Raw genomic sequence first — 18,846 nt, forward strand, 5'->3', positions numbered from 1 at the left:
TACTCCCAACATACAGCGTTTTGAGTTTATGACACTCACTTTATAAAAACTTTAAAAAATTGAGATGTGAATGTTTCGGTTTATGCCGTTAGCATTGTACTTTTTTTTACATTTTTTCTGTTACTATAGTACAATGTACAATACAGTATATTTATGTTCTTTTTCCCTTTTTTGTGGCTTAGTTGTGTTTTTATGTTCTAGATTAGGATTTTACAACTGTGTTAGGATAGGTAAGTGACTTAGGCTAGGGTATGTTTTGACTTACACCAAAATTCGGGTTACATCACTGTCATGGGAACAGAACTGTGTCGTAACCTGAGGACCCCCTGTATGTAACTTTTTACTCAGATTTCAGATGCTGGTTTTCACTTCTTGAAGCCTAACATTCATAATGAATTAGTCCTGAAAGCCGTATAATATATATAATTTTAAACAGTGACTGCAATAACAATCAATTTGACTCTCTGGGGGAATTCACTGTAATGGGATTTTATCCGTAAGAACATAAGCAGGGAAGAAACATAAAATGGTTATATTAATTTATTAAAGCTGGAAGAAACTTGCTTTATGGCTTGTTTATTATACCAGAAGAAAATTAGAATTAAAAAGTGATTAGATCTAGCCTTTATCATGAAATGTCCTGGTTTGAAAGCAGAGATAGGCAGTTGTGGTTAAGAAAATTTATGTTAATAGCATAATGTTAATTTTATTGATATATCGGCCCTGGCTGGTTGGCTCAGCAGTAGTAGAGTATTGGCCAGCATATGGAAGTCCTGGGTTTGATTCCTGGTCAGGGTACACAGGAGAAGCGACCACCTGCTTCTCCACACCTCCTCCTTCTCTCTCTTTCTTTCTCTTTCTCTCCCATCCTCCTGTAGCCATGGCTCAGATGGAGTGAGTTGGCCCCAGGCACTGAGGATGGCTCCATGACCTTGCCTCAGGTGCTAAAATGGCTTGGTGGCTGAGCAACGGAGCAGCGGCCCCAGATGGGTAGAGCATCACCCCCCAGTGGGCCTGCCGGGTGGATCCCTATTGGGGCACATGCAGGAGTCTGTCTCTGCATCCCTCACCTCTCACTTAATAATAATAAAAAAATTTTTTTTATTGATATATAATTTTATGAGACATTTTATTAAACATTTCTTTTGTTGCTAATCTAGACTCATAATATCACTATGTGAATGAAGACTAAGGTTTGAAAACTAATTCTACACTGTGCCAGTGTATGATAATACTATATATATATTAATATAAGTGGACATAAGGGTTAAAATATCAATGTTAGAATTGGCTAAGATGACTAGTTTTCTTAATTTTTTGTATAATATTAAACATACTTTTAAATAATAAAATACTATTACAATGTTTAATTAAAACATTTGGAATCAATATTGTTTAGTTTATTCTTTCATTTATTCATTGAGCAAACATTTTTTGAGCATTTGTTGACCAGTGTACCAGACATTGCCAGGATTAGGAAATACAGAAGTGACAAAGGACTGCCATCAATGAATAATACAGGGTCAGACAAAACCAGTGATTACAATTGTGTTAAGTGCTATAAAGTCTACAGAAGACACTGTAGAGGGAAACACTTTTGACAGGAGGTGGCTGTAGAACTGAGTGTTTAAGACTCAGTTTTAGGCAAGTAGACAGTGGGACTTCAGGTTAAGATACCCAAATGTACTTTCCTTGTGTTTTGCTTCCATTAGTGTTTACTTTATAATTGATATGAATGCCCAAATTCCCTTTTCCTCATTGGAGGTGGAGAGAGGGATATGAGAGTAGGGCTTATGGACTCTCAAAATTAGATTTACAGTTTTTTGAGTACTGCTTTGTTAACTAGCTTGCTGAGCACCTACACAGATTTGCAGCTGTGAGGTTATATAAATCAGTTCAAATATGACCAGATACAGAAAAGGAATATTCAGGCCCTGGCCGGTTGGCTCAGCAGTAGAGTGTTGGCCTGGTGTGCGAGGGACCCGGGTTCGATTCCCGGCCAGGGCACATAGGAGAAGCACCCATCTGCTTCTCCACCCCCCCCCCTCCTTCCTCTCTGTCTCTCTCTTCCCCTCCCGCAGCCAAGCCTCCACTGGAGCAAAGATGGCCCGGGCTCTGGGGATGGCTCCTTGGCCTCTGCCCCAGGCGCTAGAGTGGCTCTGGTCGTGGCAGAGCGACGCCCTGGAGGGGCAGAGCATCGCCCCCTGGTGGGCAGAGCGTCGCCCCCTGGTGGGCGTGCCGGGTGGATCCCGGTGGGGCGTATGCGGGAGTCTGTCTGTCTCTCCCCGTTTCCAGCTTCAGAAAAAATACAAAAAAAAAAAAAAAAAAAGAAAAGGAATATTCAATATGTGCACCATGTTGTACTATGTGAACTTGAAATGATATAATTGACAATATCATGATAATAACATGTAGTACTTAAGGAATTTGCAATGCCTTATGAACCTTTTAAAAAATGTGATTAGCCAGTTGATTTAATTTATATAGGTTTATGCTCTCTCACATTAAGTTTTTCTTTGTTGGAAAACCCTTGGAACCTCTCACTTTTAGTGGCAGTTTTCTTTTACTTGTAAAGATTAGTCATCAAATTACTGCAATTAAAATTTACTCAGCTTTTTCAGTAGTTTAAGAAACTGGTAACTCTCTATAACATCAGCTCAACAGATAGTTAATTCAAAAGCTGTCTTGAAAATGCTTAAATTAGTATCAAAAGCATTATTTGTGCATGTTATATTTTTTGTTTGTAATAGAAGAATTATATAATTATTAATAATGAGCTATTTCAGAATGTACTTAGCTAAAAGAAAGCTGAATAAATGTGGAAAAAATACTGTGTCAAATTTTGCCTTTCTGAACTTTTTGTTTGTTTTTAAAGACTTGATTTTTTTAGAGTACTTTTAGGTTCACAGCACATTGGAGAGGAAAGTGAGATTTCTTGTATACCACCTCCCCCACACATGCAGAGCCTCGCCCACTATTAAGACTCCCCATCAGAGTGGGGCATTTGTTATAATTGAGGAACCTACTTTGACACATCATCATTACCCAAATCTGTAGTTTACTTCAGGGTTCGCTGTTACTGTTGCATATTTTGTAGGTTTGGGCAAATGTGTAGTGAGATGTATCTAACATTGTAGTATCACTCAGAGGATTTTCACTGCTATAAAATCTCTATTCACCCCTCCTTCTCCAGCCTCTGGCAACCACTGATCTTTTTTGTTGTCTGCATAGTTTTACCTTTTCCGGAGTGTCATATAGTTGCAATCATACAGTATGTATTTTTAAGATGGCCTTCTTTTACTTAGCAATACACATTTGTTTCCTCGACGTCTTTTTATGGCTTGATAGCTCCTCTCTTTTTAATGTGGAATAATATTCCATTGTCAGGATGTACCACAGTTTATACACATCTTCTGAAGGATGTCTTGGTTGCTTCCAAGTTTTGACAGTTATAAATAAAGCTGCTATAACCCCTTATGCAGGTTTTTTTGTGAACATAACTTTTCACCTCCTTTGAGTAAATACCAAGGAGCACAATTGCTGGATCATATGGTAAGTGTATGTTTAGTTTTGTAAACTGCCAAACTGTCTTCCAAAGTGGCTGCACCATTTTGCATTCCCATCAGCAGTGAATCAGAATTCCTGTTGCCAGAACTTGGCATTGTCAGTTTTTAGAATTTTGGCCATTCTAATTGGTATGCAGTAGTATCCTGTTGTTTTAATTTGCATTTCCCTGATGACATATGATATGTAGCATCTTTTCACATGCTTATTTGCTATCTGTATATCTTTTTTGGTGAAGGCTCCATTAAAGTTGTTGGCTCATTTTTTAATAGTTCTTTGTTTTCTTCCTGTTGAGTTTTAAGAGTTCTTTGTGGTCAGAGTAATGGCGGAGTAGGAAGCGATACCGACAAATCTCCCCCAACCTCAACAAGATCTTCAACCAGAAATGGAAAAACCTATCCTTGGAGACTCCAGATGTTTCGCAATACACCCAAAGGTATGATCGAGCGAAAAATTGGCTAAATATATAACCAAACCCCGAAGGAAATAGGGAGTAAGAAATGCTCTGCCTTCCTCACTAACCTAAACAGGGCGATTTTCACTGGAAACTGAGAATATAGAAACTAAGGCGGGCAAAGGGGGTGAATAGATCCAGGCCGCAGCACAAACGGCCGAACCAGGCTGTGGCACAGAGATCCAAGCCAAGGAAAAACTGTTCCTGTGACAACCTGGGCAATACAGCTAACACTCGCGCCAAACCCAGACAAAGAAAGACAAGCGGGGCAGCCATTTTACCTGATCCCCTGGTAGACGTATAGTGGGCGAGAGATTCCTTCCAAAGCCCCTGGAGGGTACGCCTGTGTTACTCCACAGAGAGGCAGAGTCAGAGGCCTTTGTGTGGGCTGAAAGCCTCCGGGCTGCCCCAGCACCCAGGGAGAGCCGCACTCGGGGAGGAAGCAAGAGCTAATTCCAACACTGGAACTTTTCAGTGCGGGCGGGAGGTTTCACTCAGAGGGCGAGACTCCGGCCTCACATCCTGGTCTGCGCGCACGGAGAGTGGGAAGGAGACTCCTCCCAGCACCTCCAGAGTGGGAGCCCATGTTGTCCCACGGAGGGGCAGAGTCGGGGGCCTTTGTGTGGGCCGAGGGCGGAGTCACGGGCTGCCCCAGCGCCTTGAAAGAGCGGCACACGAGGACGAGCGAGAGCCAATTCCAACATTGGAACTTTTCAGTGCGGGCGGGGGGTTTCACTCAGAGCGCGAGACTTCCGGTCTAACATCCTGGTCTGTGCGCGCAGACCCGCCCGTGTTACCAGACAGAGTGACAGAGCCAGAGGTCTTTGAGTAGGCGAAAGCCCCGGCTGATTATGCTAGCAGCTCTGACTGACTGAGCCTTACCCAGAGCCCTGTGCTGAGTGGAAATAAGAGTGGGAGTTGCCCGCTCTTTGAGCCTCTTACTATTCAGGCAGAGGCAGCAGCAACCCCATAGCTGGATTCTCAGGCTGCTGGTTGAGGAAGGAAAGACTAGGAGAGAGGCTCCTGGAACACGGACTCTCTCACTGTCGGAGCCTATAAACGCTAATGAGCCTCGACTGCCAACGAGACTGAAGCACAATACATGACATCGCCATAGAGACTTATCAACTGCAAACCTCTACCTGAGCGTGCCAAAGGGGCAGAACTGGGGGTACAGAGTCGCCGACCAGGAAGAGGGAGAGAAAAGAAAAAGCAAGAAGATAACCTCTCAAAATCAGAATAATCCGCAGACTTTATAACCTATCCCATTTTATTATATTTGTTTGTTTGTTTCTCTTCATCCTTGATTTTTTTTTTCTGTTTTCTTTTTTTTTTCCTCCTCCAATTTGGTCGTTTAACTCCCTACCGGTCTTACTCTCCTCTCCTTGAACTACACTACCCATAAGTGTTACATCTCCCATTATCTTTTCTTTTCTCTTCCTTTCTCTCTATGAGGGTTGCACTCCAAAACCCTTAACTCTCTCTCCTCTTTTTTCTTTTTTCTTCTTTTAGTGGTTCCCTCTTTTTTCTCTCTCTCTCTCTTCTTTTCTCCCTCTATATTAGTTTCTTCCTTTTTCCTTTACGTCTCCTCTTATTCAAACCTCAATAACAAACAAATTATTTTATCTGGGACTCAAACTTATGTTTGTGGCATTTTGGGGGTTTTTTACTTCACCTTTTTAACTCACTAGCAGTGCTCCCATCCCTGGCTCTCCATTTTATCAAGCTCTTGTTCCATTAAATACAATAGTAATTTTTTAATTTGTCCCCCCATTTTCCTGTTTCCCTCTTACTCCTCTCATCATAACTCTTAGTCAACCAACACCTAAACGCAAATCATTTTATTCTTGATCCAAATTTTTTCATTATTTGCTTTTTGTGGGTCCATACCCTCCCCTTTTTTTAAATTTTTTTTTTCTTGCCCCTTTATTACTTTTCCCCAATTCAGACCCTCCATTACAGGCATTGTTTGTTCTATTAAATACAATATAATTCACAGTTCACCGCAAGATTTTCTCAAGAAAGAGGGGAGAGGAGAGGAGAGAAAAAAAGGAGGGGGGGAATAATTTCCTTTTTTAAAATTTTTATTTTATTTTATTTTTCTTTATTTCATCATTAATTTTTTTAAAAAAAACTTTTTTCAATTTTTTATTTTTTTTAACTTTTTATTTTTTATTAAATCTCATTAATACTATCAACAAAACCACCCTCAGATGCCATTAAGGAAGAGAAAATCAAATATCATGGATACAAAAGAAAGAGAGGTAACACAGATAGTAGAGGAAAAATCTATGGAGAAAAAATTTAATATATTGGAAACCTTGGAGTTAAATGACAGAGAATTCTAGATAGAAATCCTAAAAATACTCAGAGATATACAAGAAAACACAGAAAGGCAATTTAGGGAGCTCAGAAAACAACTCAATGAACACAAAGAATATATGTCCAAGGAAATTGAAACTATAAAAACAAATCAAACAGAGATGAAAAACTCAATTCACGAGCTGAAAAACGAGGTAACAAGCTTGGCTAATAGAACAGGCCAGATAGAAGAGAGGATTAGTGAAATAGAAGACAAGCAACTTGAGGCACAACAGAGAGAGGAAAAAGAGACTCAAAAATTAAAAAAAATGAGATAGCCCTACAAGAATTATCTGACTCCATCAGAAAGAATAACATAAGAATAATAGGTATATCAGAGGGAGAAGAGAGAGAAAATGGAATGGAGAACATACTCAAACAAGTAATAGATGAGAACTTCCCAAGCCTGTAAAAGAACTAAAGCCTCAAATTTAAGAAGCAAACAGAACTCTGAGTTTTCTTAACCCCAACAAACCTACTCCAAGGCACATCATAATGAAATTGGCACAAACCAATGGCAAAGAAAAAATTCTCAAGGCAGCCAGGGAAAAGAAGAATACAACATATAAAGGAAGGCCCATTAGATTATCATCAGATTTCTCAGCAGAAACTCTACAAGCTAGAAGAGAGTGGACCCCAATATTTAAAGTCCTGAAAGAGAGGAACTTTCAGCCACGAATACTATACCCATCAAAGCTATCCTTCAAATATGAAGGAGAAATAAAAACATTCACAGATACAGAAAAGATGAGGGAATTTATCATCAGAAAACCCCCACTCCAGGAATTACTAAAGGGGGTTCTCCAATCAGATACAAAGAACAAAAAAAAAAATAAAGCCACAAGTAAAAGCTCCAAGAAGAACACAATAAAACCAAATTTAAACTGTGACAACAACAAAAAGAAAGGGGAGAGAGGATGGAGATTAACAGTAGCAAAGGACGATGGAGTGCAAAAGTACTCACAAAATAGTGCGCTACAATGAACAGGGTAGGAACGCTTTTCATTACCTAAAGGTAACCACCATTGAAAAAACCACCACAGAAGCACATGAGATAAAAAAGATAGCAACAGTGGAAAGATGTATGGAATACAACCAAATAAAAACAAAAGATAAAAAAACAAAAGAGAAGGATCAAACAAGACACAAAACTAACAGAAAGCAATCTATAAAATGGCAATAGGGAACTCACAAGTGTCAATAATTACACTAAATGTAAACGGATTAAACTCACCAATAAAAAGACACAGAGTAGCAGAATGGATTAAAAAAGAAAATCCAACTGTATGCTGCCTACAGGAAACTCATCTAAGTAACAAGGATAAAAACAAACTCAAAGTGAAAGGCTGGGAAACAATACTCCAAGCAAATAATATTCAAAAAAAAGCAGGCGTAGCAATACTCATATCTGATAATGCTGACTACAAGACAACAAAAGTACTCAGAGACAAAAATGGCCATTTCATAATGACTAAGGGGACACTGAATCAAGAAGACATAACAATTCTTAATATATATGCACCAAACCAAGGAGCACCAAAATATATAAGACAGCTACTTATTGACTTTAAAACAAAAACTGACAAAAATACAATCATACTTGGAGACCTCAATATACCGCTGACGGCTCTAGATCGGTCATCCAAACAGAGAATCAACAGAGATATAGTGGCCTTAAACAAAACACTAGAGCACCTGGATATGATAGACATCTACAGGACATTTCATCCCAAAGTGACTGAGTATACATTTTTCTCCAGTGTACATGGATCATTCTCAAGAATTGACCATATGTTGGGCCACAAAAACAACATCAGCAAATTCAGAAAAATCGAAGTTGTACCAAACATATTTTCTGATCATAAAGCCTTGAAACTAGAATTCAACTGCAAAAAGGAGGAAAAAAATCCCACAAAATTGTGGAAACTAAACAGTATACTTTTAAAAAATGAATGGGTCAAAGAAGAAATAAGTGCAGAGATCAAAAGATATATACAGACTAATGAAAATGACAATACAACATATCAGAATCTATGGGATGCAGCAAAAGCAGTGATAAGAGGGAAGTTCATATCACTTCAGACATATATGAACAAACAAGAGAGAGCCCAAGTGAACCACTTAACTTCACACCTTAAGGAACTAGAAAAAGAAGAACAAAAACAACCCAAAACTAGCCGAAGAAAGGAGATAATAAAAATCAGAGCAGAAATAAATGAAATAGAGAACAGTAAAACTATAGAAAAAATTAATAGAACAAAGAGCTGGTTCTTTGAAAAGATCAATAAAATTGACAAACTCTTGGCAAGACTTACCAAGGAAAAAAGAGAAAGAATTCATATAAACAAAATCCAAAATGAAAGAGGAGAAATCACCACGGACATCGGAGATATACAAAGATTTATTGTAGAATACTATGAAAAACTTTATGCCACTAAATTCAACAATCTAGAAGAAATGGATAATTCCTAGAACAATACAACCTTCCTAGACTGAGTCAAGAAGAAGCAGAAAGCCTAAACAGACCTATTAGTAGAGAAGAAATAGAAAAAACCATTAAAAACCTCCCCAAAAATAAAAGTCCAGGACCTGACGGCTATACCAGCGAATTTTATCAAACATTCAAAGAAGACTTGGTTCCTATTCTACTGAAAGTCTTCCAAAAAATTGAAGAAGAAGCAATACTTCCAAACACATTTTATGAGGCCAACATAACCCTCATACCAAAACCAGGCAAGGATGGCACAAAAAAAAAAACAACTATAGACCAATATCTCTAATGAATACAGATGCTAAAATACTAAACAAAATACTAGCAAATCGAATACAACAACATATTAAAAAAATAATACATCACGATCAAGTGGGATTCATCCCAGAATCTCAAGGATGGTTCAACCTACGTAAAACGGTCAACATAATACACCATATCAACAAAACAAAGAACAAAAACCACATGATCTTATCAATAGACGCAGAAAAGGCTTTCGATAAAATACAACACAATTTTATGTTTAAGACTCTCAACAAAATGGGTATAGAAGGAAAATATCTCAACATGATAAAGGCTATATATGATAAACCATCAGCTAACATCATATTAAATGGCACAAAACTGAAGGCTTTCCCCCTTAAATCAGGAACAAGACAGGGTTGTCCACTCTCTCCACTGGTATTTAATGTGGTACTAGAGGTTCTAGCCAGAGCAATCAGACAAGACAAAGAAATAAAAGGCATCCATATCGGAAAAGAAGAAGTAAAGGTATCACTTTTTGCAGATAATATGATCCTATACATCGAAAACCTCAAAGAATCCACAGAAAGACTACTATAAACAATAAGCCAATACAGTAAGGTCGCAGGATACAAAATTAACATACAGAAGTCAATAGCCTTTCTATATGCCAACAATGAAATAATTGAGAATGAACTCAAAAGAATAATCCCCTTCACAATTGCAACAAAAAAAATAAAATACTTAGGAATAAACATAACAAAGAATGTAAAGGACTTATATAATGAAAACTATAAACCATTGTTAAGAGAAATTGAGAAAGATATAATGAGATGGAAGAATATTCCTTGTTCTTGGTTAGGAAGAATAAATATAATCAAGATGGCTATATTACCCAAAGCAATATACAAATTTAATGCAATTCCCATCAAAATTCCAATGACATTTTTTAAAGAAATCGAGCAAAAAATCATCAGATTTATATGGAACTATAAAAAACCCCGAATAGCCAAAGCAATCCTAAAGAAAAAGAATGAAGCTGGGGGCATTACAATACCTGACTTCAAACTCTATTATAGGGCCACGACAATCAAAACAGCATGGTATTGGCAGAAAAATAGACACTCAGACCAATGGAACAGAATAGAAAGTCCAGAAATAAAACCACATATATATAGTCAAATAATTTTTGATAAAGGGGCCAAGAACATACAATGGAGAAAAGAAAGCCTCTTCAGTAAATGGTGCTGGGAAAACTGGAAAGCCACATACAAAAGAATGAAACTGGACTACAGTTTGTCCCCCTGTACTAAAATTAACTCAAAATGGATCAAAGATCTAAACATAAGACCTGAAACAATAAAGTACATAGAAGAAGACATAGGTACTCAACTCATGGACCTGGGTTTTAAAGAGCATTTTATGAATTTGACTCCAATGGCAAGAGAAGTGAAGGCAAAAATTAATGAATGGGACTACATCAGACTAAGAAGTTTTTGCTCAGCAAGAGAAACTGATAACAAAATAAACAGAAAGCCGACTAAATGGGAAGTGATATTTTCAAACAACAGCTCAGATAAGGGCCTAATATCCAAAATATACAAAGAACTCATAAAACTCAAGTACAAACAAACAATCCAATAAAAAAATGGGAAGAGGACATGAATAGACACTTCTCCCAGGAGGAAGTACAAATGGCCAACAGATATATGAAAAGATGCTCATCTTCTTTAGTTATTAGAGAAATGCAAATCAAAACGGCAATGAGAAACCACCTCACATCTGTTAGATTAGCTATTATTAACAAGACAGGTAATAGCAAATGTTGGAGAGGCTGTGGAGAAAAAGGAACCCTCATACACTGTTGGTGGGAATGTAAAGTAGTACAACCATTATGGAAGAAAGTATGTTGGTTCCTCAAAAAACTGAAAATAGAACTACCTTATGACCCAGCAATCCCTCTACTGGGTATATACCCCCAAAACTCAGAAACATTGATACGTAAAGACACATGCAGCCCCATGTTCATTGCAGCATTGTTCACAGTGGCCAGGACATGGAAACAACCAAAAATCCGTAAATAGACTATTGGATAAAGAAGATGTGGCACATATACACTATGGAATACTACTCAGCCATAAGAAATGATGACATCGGATCATTTACAGCAAAATGGTGGGATCTTGATAACATTATACGAAGTGAAATAAGTAAATCAGAAAAAACCAGGAACTGCATTATTCCATACGTAGGTGGGACAGAAAAGTGAAACTAAGAGACATTGATAAGAGTGTGGTGGTTACGGGGGGAGGGGGGAAAGGGAGAGGGAAAGGGGGAGGGGGAGGGGCACAAAGAAAACTAGATAGAAGGTGACAGAGGACAATCTGACTTTGGGTGATGGGTATGCAACATAATTGAAAGACAAGATAACCTGGACTTGTTGATCTTTGAATATATGTAACCTGATTTATTGATGTCGCCCCATTAAAAAAATAAAATTATAATTAAAAAAAAAAAAAGAGTTTTTTGTGTATTTGGATAACATCCATTATCAGCTGTGACTTGCAGATGTTTTCTCCCAGTGTGGAGCTTGGCTTCTCATTCCGTCGACATTGTCTTTTATAGAGCAATAGTTTTTAATTTTAATGAAGTTCAGTTTTTTAGTTATTTCTTCCTTGGATGGTGCCTTCGGTCCTTAATCTAAAAGTCATTGCTGGCCCAGGCCGGTTGGCTCAGTGGTAGAGCGTTGGCCCAGCGTGTGGTAGTCCCATGTTTGATTCCCTGCCAGGGCACACAGGAGAAGCACCCATCTGCTTCTCCACCTCTCCCCCTCTCCTTCCTCTCTGTCTCTCCCTCTCCTGCAGCCAAGGCTCCATTGGAGCAAAGTTGGCCTGGGCGCTGAGGGTGGCTCTGTGGCCTCTGCCTCAGGTGCTAGAATGGCTCTGGTCGCAGCAGAGCAACGCCCCAGATGGGCCAAGCATCGACCCCTGGTGGGCATGCCAGGTGGATCCAGGTCGGGTGCATGCAGGAGTCTGTCTGACTGCCTCCTGTTTCTAGCTTTGGAAAAATAAAAAAAAAATAAAATAATAAAAATCATTGCTGTACTCAGGGTCATCTAGGTTTTCTCCGATTCTATGAATTTTATAGTTTTGCATTTTACATTTAGGTATTGCGTTTTAAATTTTAAATTCCACTTTTTCATTGCTAGCATATAAGAAAGCAATTAACGTTTGCATATTTTGTGTTCTGCAACCTTGCTATAATCCCTTATTGGTTTCATTTTGTTTTTTCTTTAATTTACTATATAAATGATCATATCATCTGTGATCAAAGACAATTTTGTGTCTTCCCAATCTGTATACCTTTTATTGTCTTATTGGATTAAACTTTCCAGTACAGTATAATATTGAAAAGGAGTGGTGAGAGTTGACATTTTGCTTTGTACCAGATCTTAGTGGGGAAGCTTTGAGTTTCTATGATGTTAGCAGTAGGGTTTTTTGTTTTTTTTTTAGAAAGTCTTTATCAAAGTTAAGGAGGTTCTTATCTAGTTTTAGTTTATTAAGAATTTTTAACAAGTGTGTATTGCATTTTGCCAAGTGTGTTGCATTTTTCTGCATCTATTGATATATGACCATGTGATTTTTCTTTTTGGCCTGTTGGTATGATGTATTACACTGAGTTTTGAATGTTGAACCAGCCTTTCATACCTGAGTTATCCCACTTGGTCATCTGGACTTTTTTAATAGCCCTAAATACAGAGGTACAAATGAAAGATGTTTAATGAATTGGCGTATTCTAATGTATGGAAAGTTCACTGTCAAGAGATGTAGGTATACTTCTTCTTTATTTAAGAATCCAAGGTTAAAAGCACAGTCTTTATTATTGTAATACTCTTATATTTCTAGATTTTTAAAAATCTTTATTTTATTGATTTTAGAGAGAGGAAGGGAGAGAGGTAGAGACAGAAATATTAATCTGTTCCTGTATGTGCCCTGACCGGGTATCAAACTAGCAACCTTTATGCTTCAGGACAATGCTCTAAACAACCAAGCTATATGGCCAAGGCATACATTTTTAGATTTTTCCCCCCCACAAAGTTAGAAGCGGGGAGGCAGTCAGACAGACTCCCACATACACCCGACTGGGATCCACCTGGCATGCCCACCAGGGGGTGAAGCTCTGCCCATCTGGGGCATTGCTCCATTAGGCCAGAGCCATTCTAGTGCCTGAGGCGGAGGCCATGGAGCTGTCCTCAGCGCCTGGGCCAACTTTGCTCCAATGGAGCCTTGGCTGTGGGAGGGGAAGAGAGATAGAGAGGAAAGAGAGGGGGAGGGGTGGAGAAGTAGGTGGGTGCTTTTCCTGTGTGCCCTGGCCAGGAATCGAACCTGGGACTTCCACATGCCGGGCCGACACTCTACCGCTGAGCCAACTGGCCAGGGCCTCTAGATTTTGATGTCAAAATTCATCTACAAAAGTTGATGCCCACACATTCATTAAGTGCCCACTACTCCAGTTTACAAAAATGAAGCCAATACCTGTTGATTAAGCTGTTTATAAATTGGCTTCTATTCTAGCTAAATAATTACAGGGTACTTCAAAAGTAAGCTTACAGTTGTCTGTATAGAAAATAATATAATAATATAGTACAAGAATAAACTGTTTCATGTTCTCACAACTGTAAAGCTATTTTTGCCCCACTCTGTATAAAAATCATCTCCGATTTAGCTTAAATGTACTAAAATAAACCTGGTTTCATTGCAATCTCATTCCCACTGCACAGAATGAATTTAAGGATTGACCCGAAGAGGAGAGGCATCCCAAATTTTTAGGCCCTAGGTTAGGCTTCTTCTGGAAAACTTTCTATTTCAGCCAGCGGCTGAGATAGGAGGAAAGTTCTCTAGCCTATATCAATCAGGCTGCTACCTTACATCTGCCTGGAAATTTGCATCTGTTTGATTGATTATTTGAATTGCGGCAGCATTAGTTTAAGGATGACCAGGAGAGAAGGCTGAATCTTCAGCCTGTCCTCCTTCACATTTTTTTTCTGTGTACAGAACCTGTTTCACTGGTGGCAAATTAGTGGGGCCTAATGAGCAAACAGGGCTTCAGATTTGCTCTGGGGGGTCTTGACCAGCGGACAAGATCTCCTTTTCTCCACTTCTGCATATCTTGCTTCTTGGGAACTTAAGCTCCAGGAACTGAGTCCTACTTAAATCACCTACAGCTGCTTAAGTTTGAACTGATGCCTCAGAGGCCCCACTTCTTCAGTTTTGTTTCCTGAGAGCACCTGATGTTCTCTCTTCTCCTGTTCCTGAATTACCTCCATTAGGATTAAAGAGGTTAGAGACCCTTCCGGCATGAAATTAGAACTGCCACAGGAATGCTTCACTCTAGCAAAGTTTCCATAGTTCTTATATAATATGTTCCAATAAAATTTTATTCTCCAAGCTGTTCTAAAGCCCCCTTTGTTTTTATTCATTACAAAAACTTCAATTATTAATATATTTGCAAACTTTTCACCCTCTTATAGGCGCACAAATCCCTGTGGTTCTCCATGATATCCAGTCCCTTTTCTGGAGTTAGATGCTCCATCTGATACAGATGTATGAGCAGTTTTGACATCACACATGACCTTTGCTGTTGGGATGTGTTAATTCTGGTCCTTTCCTTTCTTCACTGACTCTGTGTCCAACACTGTAGTGGCTTGGTATAATGAGAACACAGCACTCTTCTTCAATTCCTGGTCCTTCCTTCCCAGCCAATGTTTCTGGTTTTTAATAATCAACGGTTTGTACCAGAGGCTTCAGTGCTTACACAACAGGAATCTTAGGGGTGAAGCCAAATATCTTAAAGTTCTGCCCTGGTAGGTGAAGCAGGGACTGAGCTTTGGATAGTCCTCAGAAGAAAAACTTATGAATTTCTGCCCCTTCCATTACATATATATTTTTAATTTTAGAATCTCTGGATTCTAGCTTGAATACCAACTTCCAAAATCCATACTTTCCTGTGGCTCCTTTACTGTAGTAAAAACTCAGTAACATTGAACGGGTCTGGCCCTGAATCCTGCAAAGGTAGTTTAATTGATCTCGGAGTATTTTTACACTAACCCTAATGGTCTGTGCAGTGTTCATTTCTATATCCCTAGACCATGTATCCAACAGTTTGAGATTCATGATGTAGGTGTGGATGCTTTCTCCTGCTTATTTCTAGAATGAAGATCAGCGGGGATTTAGTCATTTATCGGCCCCATACAACATGCCAGGTACTGTATCAACACTTTATGTACATACTTCACTTAATCGTAACCATCCCTTGAGGGAGGCAGTGTTGTCCCATGTTTTTATTAAAACAGGCTAAGGGCGGCTAAGAAATTTGTTTATGAGCATATAGTTGGTAAACAGTGTTGCTGAGGTTTGAACCTAAGACTGATACCACACACAGCCTATGTTCTTAACCACTACTACAAAGCATCTGTTCCTGGCACATGGTGCTCAGGTATAGGATACCTATTCTTTTGTATTTTGCGCAGTATTACAGTGGAATGCCAAAAAGAAAGCTCTCAATAATGATAAAGATTCAGTACTCTCAAATTCAACATCATGTCTATAAAGAATATGCAAATTATTAAAATTTTAAATAATGCTACTACTTATTTATGTGCTACAATGACATTTGTGCCAGAGTGAATAGTTAGAAGCAGTTTCCATCACTGTTTTAATATACAATCGGCTGTGGTCACGGGAGACTACTATCACAACCTTGTAAATATTGAGTAGTTACTCTGAGGAAGGCATTGTTTTGTTTTCTGTGAGGTCCAGAATGAACCATAAGAGATGTTCTTGAGCTTATTCTAATGGGCTTGCAAGGCATGTATCATTAAAAAGTTATTGCAAAAACAGACTGTACTAAATGTAAGGTGACCAATCGTCCTCCTTTAGGGAGGACAGTCCTTTTGTAATTTCCGTCCTCTCTCGAAAAGTGTCCTCCTACATGCCCTTTTTGATATCGGAAGACTAATCTGTAAATGTCCGTATTCGATCTATGCAGAGCCGATCCATTGCGTGTGATGTGACATATTTGTATCTAAATGAGTACCTTTTTCTTAGTTATTATTAAAAATTAATAGGCATGTAAGCATTACAATATAAAATATTATAAATGTTTTTGTTATGCATTTATATTATAGTGTATTATTTTTGCAATGAATAAAATGTTTCCTTTATTTATGATATTGTTTCCTTTGATTTATTTTTGTCCTCCTTTTCATTGTAAAAAAGTTGTTCACCTTAACTAAATGTTAAATGAGTGGTCCAGGTAAGTCCCCAAAGCCTAGAATGGTTCAAGAAGTCTGCAAGAAAAGGGGACATTTTGGTCCAGCTTGGCAGAACTAGGGTTTGAGGAGTTGCAGAGCAGGATGGGAGTATATCCCAGGTGGAGAAGTACTGGGAACTAGGCTGTCTCATCGTAGCCAGCTCCTGAACACCACGCGGCCGCTCCCACTAGCTACTTGTACTTCGGGACATCCACCACAAAGCGCCTAGCTGCGGTGACAAGCTCCGAGCACCGCCAGGCTCAAATTGCCCAGTGAGGAACCCGGGACAGCGCCCGCCCCGCGCTTGCGTTTCCGGCCTTCAAGCTCCTCCTCAGCGGAAACGAGTGTGTGGGGGGTGTGGGGCGGGACCCGCGGGGGTTGCGCATGCGTACTGTGGCGGTTGCAATGGCGCTGCCGTGCTCCCTGAATAGATATCTGCTGCTCATGGCGCAAGAACACCTGGAGTTCCGCCTGCCGGTGAGAACTCTCCGCAACTTCCAACCGGAGAGGGCTGCGCAGTGGGGGTCGGTGTGCATGTGGCGGAGAACCGCGCAGCCCGAACTCGCGGGGGTTCAGGAGGCGTGCTAGTCGGGGATGTCACGCACCCCCAGTCCCTCGGCCCCTGGGATGGGTCCTAGCTGGGCGAGGGGTGTGGGAGAGAGAAGTTCGAGACAGACTTTCTCAGCTTGGCTAGCACGTTCATTCATTCCTCTCCCCCTGCGCCAGGTACCGGGGTCAGGCAGGTGAATGTGACTGTCCTCTTGCTCCAGGAGCTTTTTGTCTAGCGAAGACTAGACAGCCGGCAGACATGCTCAGTGCAGTGTTTTAAGTATCAAATATGCTGATCAAACTCTGGAGGAGGGTGGACTGCTGCTGGTGGTGGGTGGTAGGGATTAGTTGCTGGAGAAGTTGGGAAAAGTTTTATTTATTCATTCAAGAAACACTTTCAGAGTACCCCTAATTGAATGTGCAGGACGCTGGGGATATAACGGTAACAGTTTCTATCTTAAAGGAGCTTACTGTTTAGGCAAAGGGCTGAGCAGATGCATTGGTAGTTGCTGTAATAGATGCGCAGGAAAACATGAGAACATATAGAAGGGGGAATCTGATCCACCTGCAGGGTGAGGGATGTTCGTCTTTGAGATGATTTCCAGGAACAGTAACTAAAGGATGAGTAGGGGTTAGCCAGGCCAAGGAGAGAAATAAGTAAATTAGAATTACAAGCTATTCTTATTATGGATTACAAAGTATGTAGCAGATAAATTTAACTTTTTTCTGTATAAAACTACATAGCTACAATTTAGAAGAACTGAAAACTAAATTGTGGCCTGACTCCCAAGCCCAGCGATTCAAATTTGTGTCACCCATGTTGCAAAATGACTTTGGAGCTACCTTCAGTGATGATCTATGCTAGTTCTTGGTCTGGATGTATGATTCAGCTGAATGCAGCCCCTTCTAATCCCAGGGATTTAAAACAAGCAATCAAACAAAACAAGGTGTGTTGCATAGACAAAAGGAAAAACAGAAAGGGCCACTAGTTTTTCAAACCTTCCGTTTTTTCGTTTTGTTTTGTTTTTTATTTTTGGTCTTGAAGGACTTTGTGGTCTGGGAATACTTTCTCTCATGGTGGCTGCGGGTTACAATGACTTTGGTGTTAAAGGCTCCTTCTCCAAATTGGGATTGTAAAACCCAGCAGTGGGGACACTTACCTTTCATAAGGTTACCTCCTCTGTAACTACTTTGTAGAGGAGTGGGATTAGACCTGCTTTATGTTATTTGAGGAGACAAAATTTGGTAGTAGTACAAATCAAAGTTTGTATAGTCACCTTGCGTTTATCAATACAAAATGATTGTTTCATAGAATATACATGATATTTTAGTTTTGTGTACTTGATTTTTTTTTTTTTTGTATTTTTCTGAAGCTGGAAACGGGGAGAGACAGTCAGACAGACTCCCGCATGCGCCCGACTGGGATCCACCCAGCACGCCCACCAGGGGCAACGCTCTGCCCACCAGGGGGCGATGCTCCGCCCCTCCGGGGCGTCGCTCTGCTGCGACCAGAGCCACTCTAGCGCCTGGGGCAGAGGCAAAGGAGCCATCCCCAGCGCCCGGGCCATCTTTGCTCCAATGGAGCCTTGGCTGTGGGAGGGGAAGAGAGAGACAGAGAGAGAGGAAGGAGGGGGTGGGGGTGGAGAAGCAAATGGGCGCTTCTCCTATGTGCCCTGGCCGGGAATCGAACCCGGGTGCCCCGCACACCAGGCCGACACTCTACCGCTGAGCCAACCGGCCAGGGCTACTTGATGTTTTTAAGGTAGTTATTGTGTTCTCTTTCTAGTTTTATATCTTTATCTAGAAAGAAGGGGAACTTACCATAATTTGTGCTTAATGAATTCACAGTGATGTTCCCTAGTTAATCATTTA

The 18,846-nt window shown here is 39.9% G+C and overlaps 1 protein-coding gene across 3 annotated transcripts in view; it reads left to right on the plus strand.

The window, feature by feature from the left end:
* The first annotated feature begins 16,802 nt into the window (after nucleotides 1–16,802).
* Nucleotides 16,803–18,846, plus strand: part of TRMT11 (tRNA methyltransferase 11 homolog) — a 52,461-nt gene continuing 50,417 nt past the window's right edge. For all 3 annotated transcript variants that reach the window (XM_066247929.1, XM_066247930.1, XM_066247931.1), the window contains exon 1: nucleotides 16,803–16,902. In XM_066247929.1, the coding sequence (XP_066104026.1) occupies nucleotides 16,810–16,902 (93 nt within the window). In that variant the 5' untranslated portion in view covers nucleotides 16,803–16,809. The remainder of the gene's footprint in view (nucleotides 16,903–18,846) is intronic.

This window comes from Saccopteryx bilineata, chromosome 12 (genome assembly GCF_036850765.1).
Source record: "Saccopteryx bilineata isolate mSacBil1 chromosome 12, mSacBil1_pri_phased_curated, whole genome shotgun sequence".
Classification (NCBI taxonomy): Eukaryota; Metazoa; Chordata; class Mammalia; order Chiroptera; family Emballonuridae; genus Saccopteryx; species Saccopteryx bilineata.